Source organism: Mesoplodon densirostris, chromosome 13, assembly GCF_025265405.1.
Source record: "Mesoplodon densirostris isolate mMesDen1 chromosome 13, mMesDen1 primary haplotype, whole genome shotgun sequence".
NCBI classification, from domain to species: Eukaryota; Metazoa; Chordata; class Mammalia; order Artiodactyla; family Ziphiidae; genus Mesoplodon; species Mesoplodon densirostris.
In genome coordinates, this window is record NC_082673.1 from 56589869 (window position 1) to 56604494 (window position 14626).

Below are 14626 nucleotides of genomic sequence, written 5' to 3' on the forward strand. Positions count from 1 at the left end.
TTTAGATATCTAATTTTACAGAACTCCTCAAATGTTTCAGCGTTCATTAGTTTTTATGACATACATGATACAATCAACACACAATGGTGACCAAACCCCCTTGCTAAAAATCAATGGTTTAGAGAAACTTGAGGAGTTAAGTAGCAATTTCTGAAATACCTAAATCTCAAAAGTAATACTTAAGCTTACATGCAAGGCTTTATCTGAACATCCATCAAGCTTCAGACTCCAACTGCTTTACAATCAAAATTTCTCTCCCTCTTACTCCTTCTTTCTTGGGAAAAACAATACATACATTTAATGGGGCCCTTAGGTATTCAACATGAGGAAAACACTGGAAAAAACAACAGAGCAACTCAGTAACTCCCTTCCACCCCTCACCACTCTATCTCATCCCACCCAAAAACAGGAAGGTTGAGGATATAAAATAGTCAAGGTTTTAAACAATAAAAAATTTATGGGACTCTTCTAGAAAAACAAAAATCTGCTCAACACAAAGTACATACATTAGAAAACATAACTAGAATATTTTAGCCATTATTATATACAAAAGGGCAGAGAAGGGTTTTCTTTCATGAAATCTGGATTGCAGATGTCTGGCAAAAAAAAAAAATTAATAATCTATCACAAAGTCCGACAACTAGTGATTCAAAATGAAAGCTTTCACTACTTACACCATATGTAAATATACATATACACAAGCTGCTTATAATCCCTTGATCTGAAGAGAGAGAGAACTGATACTCTACTGTGAAAATGGTCAGTGGGCAGACATTTTAAAATCCTTTCCCACATGAAAAGATTCCTGAAAAAGAGATCAGAAGACAACAGAAAAGCACTCAATATATATGGAGTTATAAAGCCCATATGAACTAGTATCTATTACACAAAGAGGGAACATGCAACAAGGTGATTAGGAAAGTCAAACATGAATTAGTCCAATAACACAGAGGCAAATATAAACCCTAAAAAGCACTTTATGGAATAGAAATCCACACATATCAAAAAGATGTCTATTATTAACGATAAAATAATATCAAACTTTGAAGCTCCAAATAAATCTTAAATCAGTAAGATTTAAGATTCACTAAGGGAAAAAAAAACCTGTCTGAAGTAGTACATAATTAACATCAAGGCAGAATATATATTTTTAAAATACAACAAATCAAACATTTACCAAAAAGACTATTATGTACAAGGCATTAATTCTAAGGGCACTAAAATAAAATATCCTAGTATATTCTGAATAGCCACTGCCTGATTCTATTAAAGAAACTCTCAGTGTACCTAAAAATGTAAGCTCTATCTCACGGAGCTTACATACCTCCCTCATTAACAATGACAATTCAAGGTACCAATGGTGAATGCTAGGATTCTGTCCTTGGTTCCACAGTCCTCTGTATTATTCCACCCAAATACATTATCTGATAATGTACGCAATGCAAAGACACTCCCATCTATGTAAGTGAGAAGATAGGACGATGATGACAATAACAATGCAAATACATATAGGACTTCTTTCGTACCAGGTGCTGTTCCTAGCATTTTACATATGTACAATCTTCAGAACAACTCAAGGAAGTAGGGTAGTCTTCTTATCCCATTTAGCAAATGAAGAAAACGAGTCACAGAAAAGTTAAGAAACTTGCCCAAGTTCACACAACTAGTACGTAGCAGAGCCAGAATTCAAGACATTCTGGGCTCCAGACTCTATGCTTTTAACTTCTACAGTTCAATTCTAGCAGTCAGCTATAATTTCAACCCTTTCTTTCCCTCTAATCTACTTTACCACTCTATGACTCAGTTTCTCATCTGGAAAATGGGTCAATAATTGTTCTTACCTCACATGGTTGTTCAGTCCTTACACGAGGATTAAATGCAATAATCTATATAATGTGCTTGGCACATACCAGTACTATAGCAATAGCTATTACAATATCTACCAAACGTCTGTCACTGGAGTTGAGAATCACTGCTATAAAACTAACAAAAAAAAAAACTAACAACCGGTAAGAATTTACCAAGAATGGTCTCAATGTGTCCTTCACAGTTCTAAAGTGATACCTGAATAAACCTGACTTTCCCAATTATTTCCATTATAAAATAACAAGTCCACCACAAGCCTTCAGGAAAATACATATACATAACTTAGGAACTGCTCTCTTCAGTCTGGAACTTCCTCTCCATTATTTTGTATTCCCTCAATGCCCCCTCCCCTGCTCCCCACCCAATCACAGAATATATCAATATTTCATCCCGGGAAAAGCAGACAATAAAAAATTTCTCGTATATAACAAACTGGACATTTATTGTGTTTTAAGACACAAACTTTAAGCTGGTATTTTAATGTCGTTTCCACCTGCACAGCTGGGTACCCTGAAAGGTTTCAACCAGAATGCTATTCTCAGAGTCTGCCTTCACCAAAGAGCTACAAAACTATGGCGACTCAAAGAACAGTAGCAATTCTCTAGTCCCGGGTCTAGTGCTCATCAACATTTAAGTTTGCTCCTAATTTTCTGTTGTGACAACACTCTGGAACATTTCTCACTAACCAATTGTGCTAGGGCTTCTGTAAGGTACAGATGGAAAAGGAGAATCATTGGATAGATCCTAGGGTGCTTATACATTCAACTTTACAATAGATTATCAAACTGTACTCCTCAAAGTAGCTGTACTAATTTAAACACCTAAGAGTATAAAAGTATGTATAGGGAGGTAGATGGGACGGGAAAGAGGAGATATCATTGATTCAGGTTCAAAAACCAACCTGAATTTGTAGTTAATTTGTTTAATTCTGTCTTTCCTCCTTCTAAAATCCCACTAAACTGATAGAAAAAAAATTTTTAATAAATAAACTAATAAAAGAATCAGGGCTTCCCTGGTGGCACAGTGGTTAAGAATCCGCCTGCCAATGCAGGGGACATGGGTTCAAGCTCTGGTCCAGAAAGATCCCACATGCCGAGGAGCAACTAAGCCCGTGTGCCACAACTACTGAGCCTGCACTCTAGAGCCTGCGAGCCACAACTACTGAGCCCGTGTGCCACAACTACTGAGCCTGCGCTCTAGAGCCTGCAAGTCACAACTACTGAGCCCGTGTGCCACAACTACTGAAGCCCGCGTGCCTAGAGACCATGCTCTGCAACAAGAGAAGCCACCGCAATGAGAAGCCCGCGCGCCACAACAAAGAGTAGCCCCCGCTCACCGCAACTAGAGAAAGCCCACGCACAGCAACAAAGACCCAATGCAGCCAAAAATAAATAAAAATTAAAATAAATTAATTTAAAAAAAAGAATCAGCACAGGAGAGTATAATAAATTTGGAAGTATTTCTATGAAGAGTCACAGGCAAGAGCTGGCAAAGAAGGGGTCTGCGACACAAGGAGTGATTACCAAGTAAACACCAAAGGGGCTCCAAGTTAGAATCATTGTGTAGGGAGGGCAGGAGCGAGAAGGGGAACGGAAAAGGTAGGTTAGCTTTCCCATGGAAGCTGAAAAGAAGAAAACAGAACAAGACTTGGCTCCTCATCCCTACTCTATACATACAGATTACATGCATTCTGGCATTTATCCCCAGGCCCCAAAAAAGGCAGGGGAGGGGAATGGCTAACAAACTGAACGAACCACCTCTGTGGGCACTTGCCCCTAAAGCCAGCTCCCAGCCAGTTCATCCTAACATTATACCTGCCAGGCAAAAAGCATTGTCCCAATGCTTCTGATGAAAGCTAGTCAGCCTTTCTGGTGGTCAGCCTGCCATGGGCAACACCAGGATCAAGCAACTGAAACAATAACCCCAGTGGAAATAAAGATGATTCAGAAAACAGAAAATAATTTTTTCAAAACTTATTTTTCTTAGAGTGATTAGAAAAGATTTTGCATCCATGCCTCAAGCATCAAGATGTTATGAAAAAGGAATAATCAAAAACATAAGAGTTCTTGTAAATTAAAATATAACTGCTGAAATAAAAAGTTCAGTTAGAAGAGTCAGAAAATAAAGTAGAAAAAACCTCACCCCCTACCCCACCGCCAAAAAGGAGACAGAAAATCTAGGAGGGAAAAAAAGAATAAAATTCAGGAGATTTCACCATCCAATGAATACAATAGAGGGGGAAACTACTGAAGAAAATTTTCCAAAGCTGAAGAAAGATGCAAGTGTTTATTTGAAAGGAACTACTGAGTGCTGAGCATAACTAATAAAAAGGACTCACACTCAGGCACATCCTTGTGAAATGTCTTGTTCCTTATGCAACATCAGAAACATGAGAATACAGAAAAAAGTCTAAGAAGTTCTGGGGCAGGGGAGACCTACAAATAAATAAGACTTTGACTGGCATTAGCTATGTATAACATTAGCAACACTGGCTGCTAGAAGAAAATGGAGGGAAGCTACCACAGCTCTGAGAGAAACTTACTTTCAATGTAAAATTCTACATAGGCTACTATCAACCAGGTATGAAAACAAAATAAAGGCATTTTCAGATATGCAAGGATTCAAATAGTTGACCTCTTAACTCTTACACCTTGAAGAAGACAGTTTAGGAAGAATATGAAACAAGAGTGAAAAACCAAGGAAATAGGAAATATACAAGAAAATGGTGGCACTAACCCAGGAGTCCAGTGAAAAGAAATTCCAAGGACGCAGCTCTACAGCAGACCTAAAAAGCAATGAGTCCACATTAGAACAAGAAATCAGGAAGCTCCAAAGAATGTCTTCTCAAAGAAGAATCACATAAATTCCAGGAAATAGATAAAATGAGTAAGAAGCTAGAAGACATTAGTGAAGTGATAAAGATGGCACATGCTGCTTCTTTCAACATGAAAAAAACAAAGGAAAAACTCCAGGAAAAACAAAAAATTATGGTGCTAAGATCATGATCCTAACAGATCCATCAAACTAATATATGACAATGATTTTGAGCAGTTAAGTGTGAGAAAAGTAAATCCATTTAAACCAGATACTGGGAACATTTTCCTTCAGGTGATCTAGGAGTATGACACTGGACTTTTAAAGACGGAAATATAATTTTAGCATATCATTGTTTTCTCTCCCAAGATGTCCTTTGCCCTCTCTTCTCTGAGTCATTCATTCATTCATTCATTCATGCATACAACAAATATTTACCCAGCATTCTGCATGTCAGGCACTGACCAAGGAGCAGAGATAGAACAGTGAACAAAGAAGACAAAACCATGCTCTTGTGGAGCCTGATTCTAATGACAGATGACTCCTCCTCTTCCAAGATCATGCAAAAGGGTTCTCTCTCCTATGAAGCTTTCACTGAACTTCCATGTTAGGCTAAGTGCTTCTCCTTTACTGCCCCTAAAGAACTCTAACTCTTTATAGAATCAAATTTAGCTTTGTACGTATGTATTACCTCAACTGGTCTGCAAACAATGCAACAACAGCAACATTTATTAGCGTTATCTGTACCTCAAATGAAGAGCACCAGGCCTAGATCAATAAATGTGTTTTGAACCTTTCCGTTCAACCAAAATGTAAATAAAACTGCCAAGTAAAATGTAAAGCACTGTACAAATGTTACTTATTATTTAACAGATGAGGAAGCTGAAGTCACCAGATTATAAAACTAGTTTGTGGAAGAGCCAAAACTAAAATCCACAGTGCTAGGCTGAATTAAAATAAGTGGTCAAATCAAAAAATGGGCCAAAGTGGGAGAGACAAACCTTAGGCGTTTTCTTAGAACATTTCCAAATACACAATAAACGTCTAAGACATGGATTCTATTTCTTCCATATGTCAAGGCACAGCTTAAGAATTATGTAAAGATCATTTTGAAAGCCTGTAATCAAAAATATAATCTATCTTTAAAAAGCTTCAATTTCACAGAGTTGTCTACTTTTACTTTGCAGTATATACTTGAAATGCATAAGTGTTTAGAAGTTAAATGGCATTTAACATAAAATATATTGGTTTTTAAAATATGTCCTCACAAGGAAACCTTCAAGCACACTTTCTATGGCCTTTCTTTGGTATATGATCATATCTGTTCAATAACCCACAACATTAATACTAAATAGTAGTAGCCATGCGAATTACAATTTATCCACAAAAAATAACACTGAATAGATGAGTAAGATTGTTTATATTCACAGAATAAGCAGCCAAGGAATTGATCCTGTTTCAGTTCAACAAACATTTATCAAAGGTTGCTAGATGCCAGTAGCTATTCCAGGCACTTGTAATATTTCCAAGATGAATATATAAAAATTTCTGCCCTTGAGTGGCTTATAGTAGGGGAAAGCAACTGCAATTACTCTTCTCCTAAAGACTAAAAGCTAACTAATAATTAAATGTGATTTCCAAGTACAGGATACCACAGTAAGGTTATCTACACATAGGTTTCACCAAGCTCAAAAGATGGTTTTAAATACTGTAAAAAAAAAAAAAAGTCAGTTACTAAAGATACATAATACCAGGACATGAGCTGTGTTTGTGGGTTTGATCACAGAAATCAGGAATTTAACTCACATATACTTACTTATAGATCCTTCAATACTTATAAACTGAAAGATTCAATGAATACTAACCAAATAGTGATTTTTACTCTAAATGCAACCAGAAGACTCAGAGAAACTTTTATCACCCACCGGAATATAGGAGGGTTTCACCTTCATCCTACCCCTAGTACTACTACCATTAATTACCACAATTACCATTCATTATCAGCTCAACTGCCAACAATCCAATCCCAACCCTTTGCTATTCAGGCTCAGTTCCAATCACTGGGAGTTCTAGTTAACCCCCAAACTTAATTCTATGCCTTTAGCTTTTCCTAGGCGTTTCCCAAAGAAAAAGTATAGGTGAGGGCATAAAACCACTGAAAGAGATATTTTGAAATTCCTTCTTTAATATCTATGCTGACAATCAGATAACTGGCTTCTTGACTTTTAAAATGAAATGTGAAGTACTCACAAAACTATTAGCAAACTGTCAAGCAAACCTGCAAACTGGTAAGAAAAAGACCACCACCACTGACAACAACAAAAGGCAAAGGATAAGCACAAAAAGGAAATCAAAGAGCCAGTACACATATGACAAGATGCTCAGTCTACCTAGCAGTCAAAATATGTAAGATAATAATAACAGTAAAAAATTATAATAATAATGGCAGCTAGAATTTATTGTGCTCTTTATGTAAGAGTGAATATGCAATAAAGACTTACCTAATTCATTAATCAACCAATTACCAAATAGATAAGAAACTACCTGGGAAAACAGGGAAAGTTTCAAAGAGGAGGTGATATTTGATCTGGTCCTTCATGGATACAAATTCACTAGGCAAAGATTGGGGGGTAGGGGAACACTCAAAGGTGGGGGAGCAGTTGAAGCAAAAGCATATACCAAAACACCAAAATACAAATCTTAGTCAGATTTTCTTTCCTGTGCCTTTAATTTTCAAAGAAACACCCGATCAAAAAACAGATAGCAATCGAACTGAAAATTCAGAACAGTTCATCCATGAGATTTCTTTCAAAGACAAGAATAATTCTACAAAAAGTGTGTTACTTAGGTGGTTTTCTAAGAGTCATTCCTCTTAAAACAAATCAAAAATCTAAAAGAAATTGCCAACTTAGAATTCTTTACCCAGCAAATGTATCGTTCAAAAATGAAGTGAGGTAACATTTTCATACAAAAAAAAAAAAAAAAAGAGAGATCTTAACACCATCATACCCATATATAAGGAAACACTAGAGAACACTGTTCAGGCAACTGAGAAATGCAGAAAAGAGTAAAGAGCAATAAAAAATATAAATATAAACACTGACAATATAAAATAATAATAAGAATGCCTTGTGCTGTTTAAAATGTATATAGAATTAAAAGAAACAACAAAGCATGTAACAAAAAACAGAAGAGCATATAAAGCCAAAAAAAAAAAGTTCCCATACTCTTAGAAAAAGATTGATTGTCCGTGACCATGAAAACAATTAACTACTGGAGTGAGTGTTAATAGATCAAGGACAACTGTTTCACTGGTCACATTTTTGAAAGCTAGTCAATCAGAAACAGCCACGCCTCTGAAATTCAAACAATCATTATCACTCCATTGACCATTCCTATAAAATGATCAAATATTTACAATCTCCAGTGTTTAAAAAAAAATAAAAGAGAGAATGATACATATCCCCGTATACTGCCAACATTCATAACAATGGTACTCTTTTAAAATAATACATAAATGAAGGAAAAGTAGTATAAGTAGCATAGAATATTCTTGAGATTTAACAGGAGCTGTTATCAAGCCAACACCCAGAGATAATATACCCACAGCTCCTGAGTCATCTCGTACAGCTCTGGGTTCTTCTTGTATCTGGGAATCAGACCCTTCCGTGCCTCCCCAAGCCCAAGGGAAACCGTCTGTGAGAATAACAATTAGACTATTCCAAATGTATGATCCCCAAACATGTTAGGTGGATTCTGTCTTCTAAAAAAGAATGCAAATGGGATAAAATCTTTCCTTTGATAACTGGTGAAGGAGATTCCTGAGGATAATGATCCCACCCATATCTAGCTTTTAGAACTGCAGTATACCTTCACGGTTTGTATTTATTAGCAACAAGAAATAAAGTACTTGGATCATATTCTTCCTCTGTACTCAAAATGGTAACATTAGCATTTAAATAAAGAAAACAGATTTTCCATTTCACTCAGTTTTACTTCATATTCCTACTTGGTAATTTTAAACACCAAATACACTGAGTTTAGCCCTGGAACGGTTTTAAAACACTTCTCTAACTGGAGTATAATTATCTTCAATTAAAGCATTGTTCTGCCACTCAGGAGTCATCTGATTTACATAAATGTTAGTTAAGCACCATACAAATTCTAAAATATATAATTGGAATGTCACAAATCACTTAATCCATTTTGTCAAAACAGGTATTATTTTAACTTCTATCTCACTTCCTTTAAAAGAAATCCTATTTACTTTATTTTCTCTAACAGAAAAAAAAAATTAGTAGGATAAACTTAAAACGTACTTCCCCAATCAAACTTTAAAATGATTCTGGTTAACCACGAATTGACTCAAGTAGTTAAGTACTTTTCTGAATGTATTTTACTGAAACATGTCTGACTACATGTAATAAAGACATATAGTAATTGGGATACTGTCTCATGGAATTACAAATTATTTCACTGATTTATTATTCTTAGTCATTCGCAGATTTTAAAAAGGTCACTTTGTCCTCATAAATTATGCAAGGAAACTAGGTGCATTGCTAGCCTAAACAATTTTGTAAACAGCTCTTTTACTGAGGGTTAAAAACAGAGCCATAAAAAGTTATTATTAAAAAACAAATTTCACAAAGCTGAATTTACCAGGAAAAAAAAAATTATAATCTAGCTCTATTACTTTCAAACACCCTGACAATATTTGGGAAAATAAGACAAAAATTGTTTTTCAGTTATTTTTAAGATTCAGAAACATAAAACTTAAACTGTTTACCAATCATAGGTTATAATGCAAAAAACAAGATAAAGAAATACCATGAATATTATGAACTTTAAATAAAATTCTAGCTATAACTTATGGAACTCATGTTAATAAAGAACATGGACACTGATTCCAAATGAAGAAGAGGAGTGCCATGGTAGTTTCTCAGGGACTAACCAAAAATCATCCTCATAAATAAATTAAACCATCATATGACTCCTGTATTTGCCATACGACAAATGGCAAATTTGTGACTTTGACTGATTCTCACACCTCATACTAGATCCCTTTACACTGAAAAACCTTTTCTTTTCTCACACTAATATTTTTCTGGTAACAAAACACTACCTAGTCAGATTCTAAACTATGAATCTTTACAAATGAGATTAGCAAAACAATTTACAAATACTTACTGTTTTGTTTCGTAATCTAATTATGTCCGAGACAGAGCCAGCTCCACAGTACTCCATAACGATCCAGAGGTCTGTGTTCTTAAAGTAACTGCCATAGTACTTTACAACATATGGGCTGAAGAAAAATATATAGACAATTAAACTCAGTTAATTCCCGAAGAAAATTATTTCTTAATCCCAATTCAAAATATTTTCAGCATTTCATCATGTTCCAATAAGTAAACTTAATGAGTAAACTACTATTGTACATGGAATTGTATCTATGTAGGGTTCACCAACTGTGTATAATTAGGCTTTAATTCACGGATGAAATTTTAACAGGATTACAAACCAGAGGAGGTCCAAATGTTTTGAGTGATTCCCAAGAAAATAAAGCTTTGTTTTGGCAAAGGACATACTCTTTAACATAAGGAACAAATGAAAATATTTTCCTTTAACTAAAGCATTTTAAATATAAATCTTCTAGGGACTTCCCTGGAGGTGCAGTGGTTAAGAATCCCCCTGCCAATGCAGGGGACATGGGTTCGAGCCCTGGTCCAGAAAGATCCCACATGCCGAGGAGCAACTAAGCCCGTGCGCCCCAACTACTGAGCCTGCGCTCTACAGCCTGCAAGCCACGACAACTGAGCCCACGTACCACAACTACTGAAGCCCACAAGCCTAGAGCCTGTGCTCTGCAACAAGAGAAGCCACCGCAATGAGAAGCCCACGCACTGCAACGAAGAGCAGCCCCCGCTCACTACAGCTAGAGAAAAGCCCCCACACAGCAACGAAGACCCAATGCAGCCAAAAATAAATAAATAAATAAACTTACAAATATATATATATATATATATATATATATATATATAAATCTTCTAAAAGATTTTGCATTCAGTCAAATATTAACACTCAACTTTACATTTCAATACTTTATATTTCAATGAGGCCCCCAAAAAATTTTTTTAATTCCCTTGTATTTTGGCCTTTAAAATTCTGGAGAAAAATAATTATAATTTTTTTGCTTTAAATTCAGATAATTGTAATTATTGACAATTTAAAATATTTCTGAGCTGAGGTTTCATGTGTTTCAGAGCAGAATAAACTATGTTGATAGCCGGTTGTTTTTAGGAAAACTTAGAATGGGGCAAATGACCATTACAATTGATATTTATTAAGGGTATGCTATATATAGTGATGTGTAAAATATCTTGCTCAACTCAAAAAGACAGAATATCCACATTCACAGAATACATAAAAAGATGAAAAATACAAGGAAGCATAAAGTAGTACACAGCTTAAACACTACAAGAGCTCATAGGTAGAAGTGACCATGGCAGAGTCAACCTAGAGAACTTCGCAGAATCGGTGGAATTTGAATTATGGAAAAAAGGTTAAAGCTTCAAGATATGGGTGTAGAAGAGAGATAAGAAGATTTGGAAAAGAGAAAGACCATGAGCAAAGGCAAGGGAAAAACCAAGAATGGCATGTTTATCATGAAAAGTGCCATCAGTGTAAGATAAATAAGACATAGGAATCAAACAAGGAAAAAAGAACAATGAAAAATGGAAAGTACTATAAAAGACCACATAAAGAGACTACCAAAAGAAGAGATTAAGAGAAGACTGGTTGGGGAAAGACTTCTCAGTAAAGCCTTTGCAATCTTAACTAAGTCTTGAAGGCAAGGGTAGAGCAGACTGGTTAGAGCTTAAGGGCTTAAACTAAAACAGGTAGCTACAGGGCTAGAATTCAATCCTGTTTTATCCCTACTGCTCCTCTTGCACAGACTTGCTTCCGTCTCCTTGTCATAGTTTTCTCCCCCATTCTAATCTGTGCTCCATATAGCTGACAAGTAACTTTCCTTTAAAACAAAAGTAAAGTAGGCTAACCATATCGCGCTCCTGATTTAAAAAAAGAAAAAAAGCTCCAATGGCTCTCCACTACCAAAGGAAAAAAAGACAGAACTGCTTCATATCACATACATGACCTTTCAAAGTCTACCTCTCTCCCCACATCTCTCGTTACTCCCCATCTCACACCTTAAATTTGCAGACAACACTCAACTTTGCTAGGTGTTGGGAATGGAAAGTATTATTAAGAGTTCATAAATATTCACTAAACCATTTAAAAGTGTTTGTTTACAAATGAATCTCATCTATAGAGCCAAAACTTCAACTTACGGGAAACATAAAAAAGCTTTCTTTACATACACTTCTTTGGGTTATGAGTGCCTGTGTAGAAACCATTATAGGAAGTACTGCTCTTACACCTGGCTGTGCATCAGAATCACCTGTGGCCCAGACCCCACACCCTGGAGTTTCTAACTCAGCAGATGTTTTAAAACCTTTATAGGTGACTTTGATATACACCCACAGCTAAGATTCGCTCCAGAAGATAGATGACATATCCTTCAGGAAACTTCTTTAAATATTAATTTTCTTATTCAAAATTTTCAAATTTTCAAATTAGCAATGAGTTGAAGGCTATGTTCACTGAAAAGCATATAGAAAACATGTATTTTATCTTGCAATCTACACTAAGTAATCAGCAATTCTAAGGGTAGGACTGACAGCTCCTATGAAAATTAGAGATTCTAATCTGGGCAGCTACATAAAAGGGCAGCTCCAGCTCTCTGTAGGGGGTGAGTCAAGGCAACACCTTTGGGGAAAGGTAGAATTCTCTTCAAAAAATATTTTGTGGCCTCTAATACACAATCAAGTGAACGTATCAAAGTCCAACAATTCTATATCATTAAAAATGGCCTCAATAATTTTAACCTAGAAAAATATTTAAGCAGATAGACCTAAACAGCCATCTTAAGGACACACACCCGAATACAGTTTCTATCAATCACTCAACATTCATTCACTGACCCTCTACTCTAGCCAAGCATTAGACCAGACAAACCAGACAGACACAATCCTGACTCTCCTCTAGCACATACCAGCAAGAGATACACAGGTATTAGAGAAGTAAATCCACAAGTAAATATAATTACTAACTGTGGTAAGAAAAGAAGGAGAAGTGCTATGAGATAAATTGGCTGAGACTTTATTTTGCATTCATCATTTCTGCAAATAAAATTGTTCCTAGTTCATATGGAAGAATGGAATAACACATATTCCATGGTAGCCCCTGACTTGGGAAGCACTGGCGTATATGAAAAAACTTTGAAAGTAGACGTGGGTGAGCTTTAACAACAAAATATCCCCCCTCCATTGGTGGCTGTGGATTACAAATTACATTTGGAAAAGAAAGAAATGCTTAAACCCCAAAGTTTATACGTAATAATGGCCTATGACTGGTCATCCTCTGATATCTTCTGCATCAATACTTTAAAGCACTTATAACATCTTATAATTGCTTTGTCATTGACTTTTATCTGCCTCCCCTAGAAGAAAAGAAGCTCCGTGAGGATAGGTGCCAATCTGCCTTGCTCTCCATTTCATCCTCAGTACCTCCCTTCTTGCATGCACAAGCAAAAGGAATGAATAAGTAAACAAATGAACAGTCACAGAAGAATTAACAGAAGGGACCTAATTCAGGCCTCCCCAAAGGAATAACATTTAAGCTAGAGTCAAAGTCGGCTAGAAGTTAACCAGTTATAAAGAGCATTCAGGTACCAAGAACTGTCTGTACAAAGGCCCTGAGGAGAGAAAAAGATCATTTTCAAGGGATCAGTATGCCTAGAATAAAGTGAGTGAAAAATGAGGTAGAACGCAACGTAGTTGCAGATGGAGGCAGAAGCTGATAACAAAGGGCCTCAAAAACAAGGTAAGGAGATTGGGCTTCAATAGATATTCAAGAGAAGAATTTTAAGCAGAGGAATGACGTGATCTAATTTATACTTTTAAGATTCCTCTGGCTACTGCTTCAAAGCTGGATTGTAGGAAAGCAAATATGGACACGGGTAGACCAGTTAGAAGGTTCTGTTGGTCTGTGCCTGCAAGAGATTGTATTAAGTGTATCTTTTCATTTTCTGTATTTGTGCTGCTTTGACATCTGGGACCTACTGACAAAGTCTCCACTGTTCCTCTCTCAGCGTTAGCTAATTCCTAGAGATAGCATCTGTAAGCATACCTTTCACATGCAAACAAGCCAAGTTTCATACTCTCAACTACCTCCAGGGCCACCATTTCCCAGCCCTAATCACCCCAGGGCCGTATACCAGACAACCAGTGACAGCCCCAGATCACAAAGAAATTATTCAATCTAGCCAATCCTAAACCTGTTTACTCAATTTCACCTATTCCTTCCCACAGAAACCACAATAAAGGCTCTTGCCCACATTTCCCTCTCTCCCTCTGCCTCCTAACTGACTCTGGTGCTTCCCTGTATGGGTCCCCCTCTCTCACCCGCACCCTTCTCAGATCTAGAAGTATAACAATCTATCTCCTGATATGCTGGTCTCATCATACCTGAATAATAATAAAACCTACATTTTAAAAAGCAGATCGTGGCTTGGAGTAGAAAACAAATTCAAGAGATATTTTCAAGGTACACTCAACACAATTTGATTATGATATAAACTGACTGACAAGTTAGAAGACAGTAAGTAAGTTTTCTACTGTGTTTTATCCACTGTGTCTCCCTTCAACTGCACACTGAATATAAATTTAAGACTGGCAAATTAAAGATTACAATTTAAAGCTAACACTTTGAAAAATTACAAACACAGAAACAAATAAGCAGAGAGTTCAAGACCTGGGACTTCTAAGCCAGTCTGTTTCCACTGACACAGACGTTGTTCATTCATAATTCATTCCTGTATCATATAAAA

At 36.2% G+C, this 14626-nt stretch overlaps 1 protein-coding gene across 2 annotated transcripts in view; it reads right to left on the reverse strand.

The window, feature by feature from the left end:
- Positions 1–14626, reverse strand: part of STK3 (serine/threonine kinase 3) — a 310727-nt gene that overhangs the window by 237525 nt on the left and 58576 nt on the right. For both annotated transcript variants that reach the window (XM_060115637.1, XM_060115638.1), the window contains exon 4: positions 9868–9982. In XM_060115637.1, the coding sequence (XP_059971620.1) occupies positions 9868–9982 (115 nt within the window). The remainder of the gene's footprint in view (positions 1–9867; positions 9983–14626) is intronic.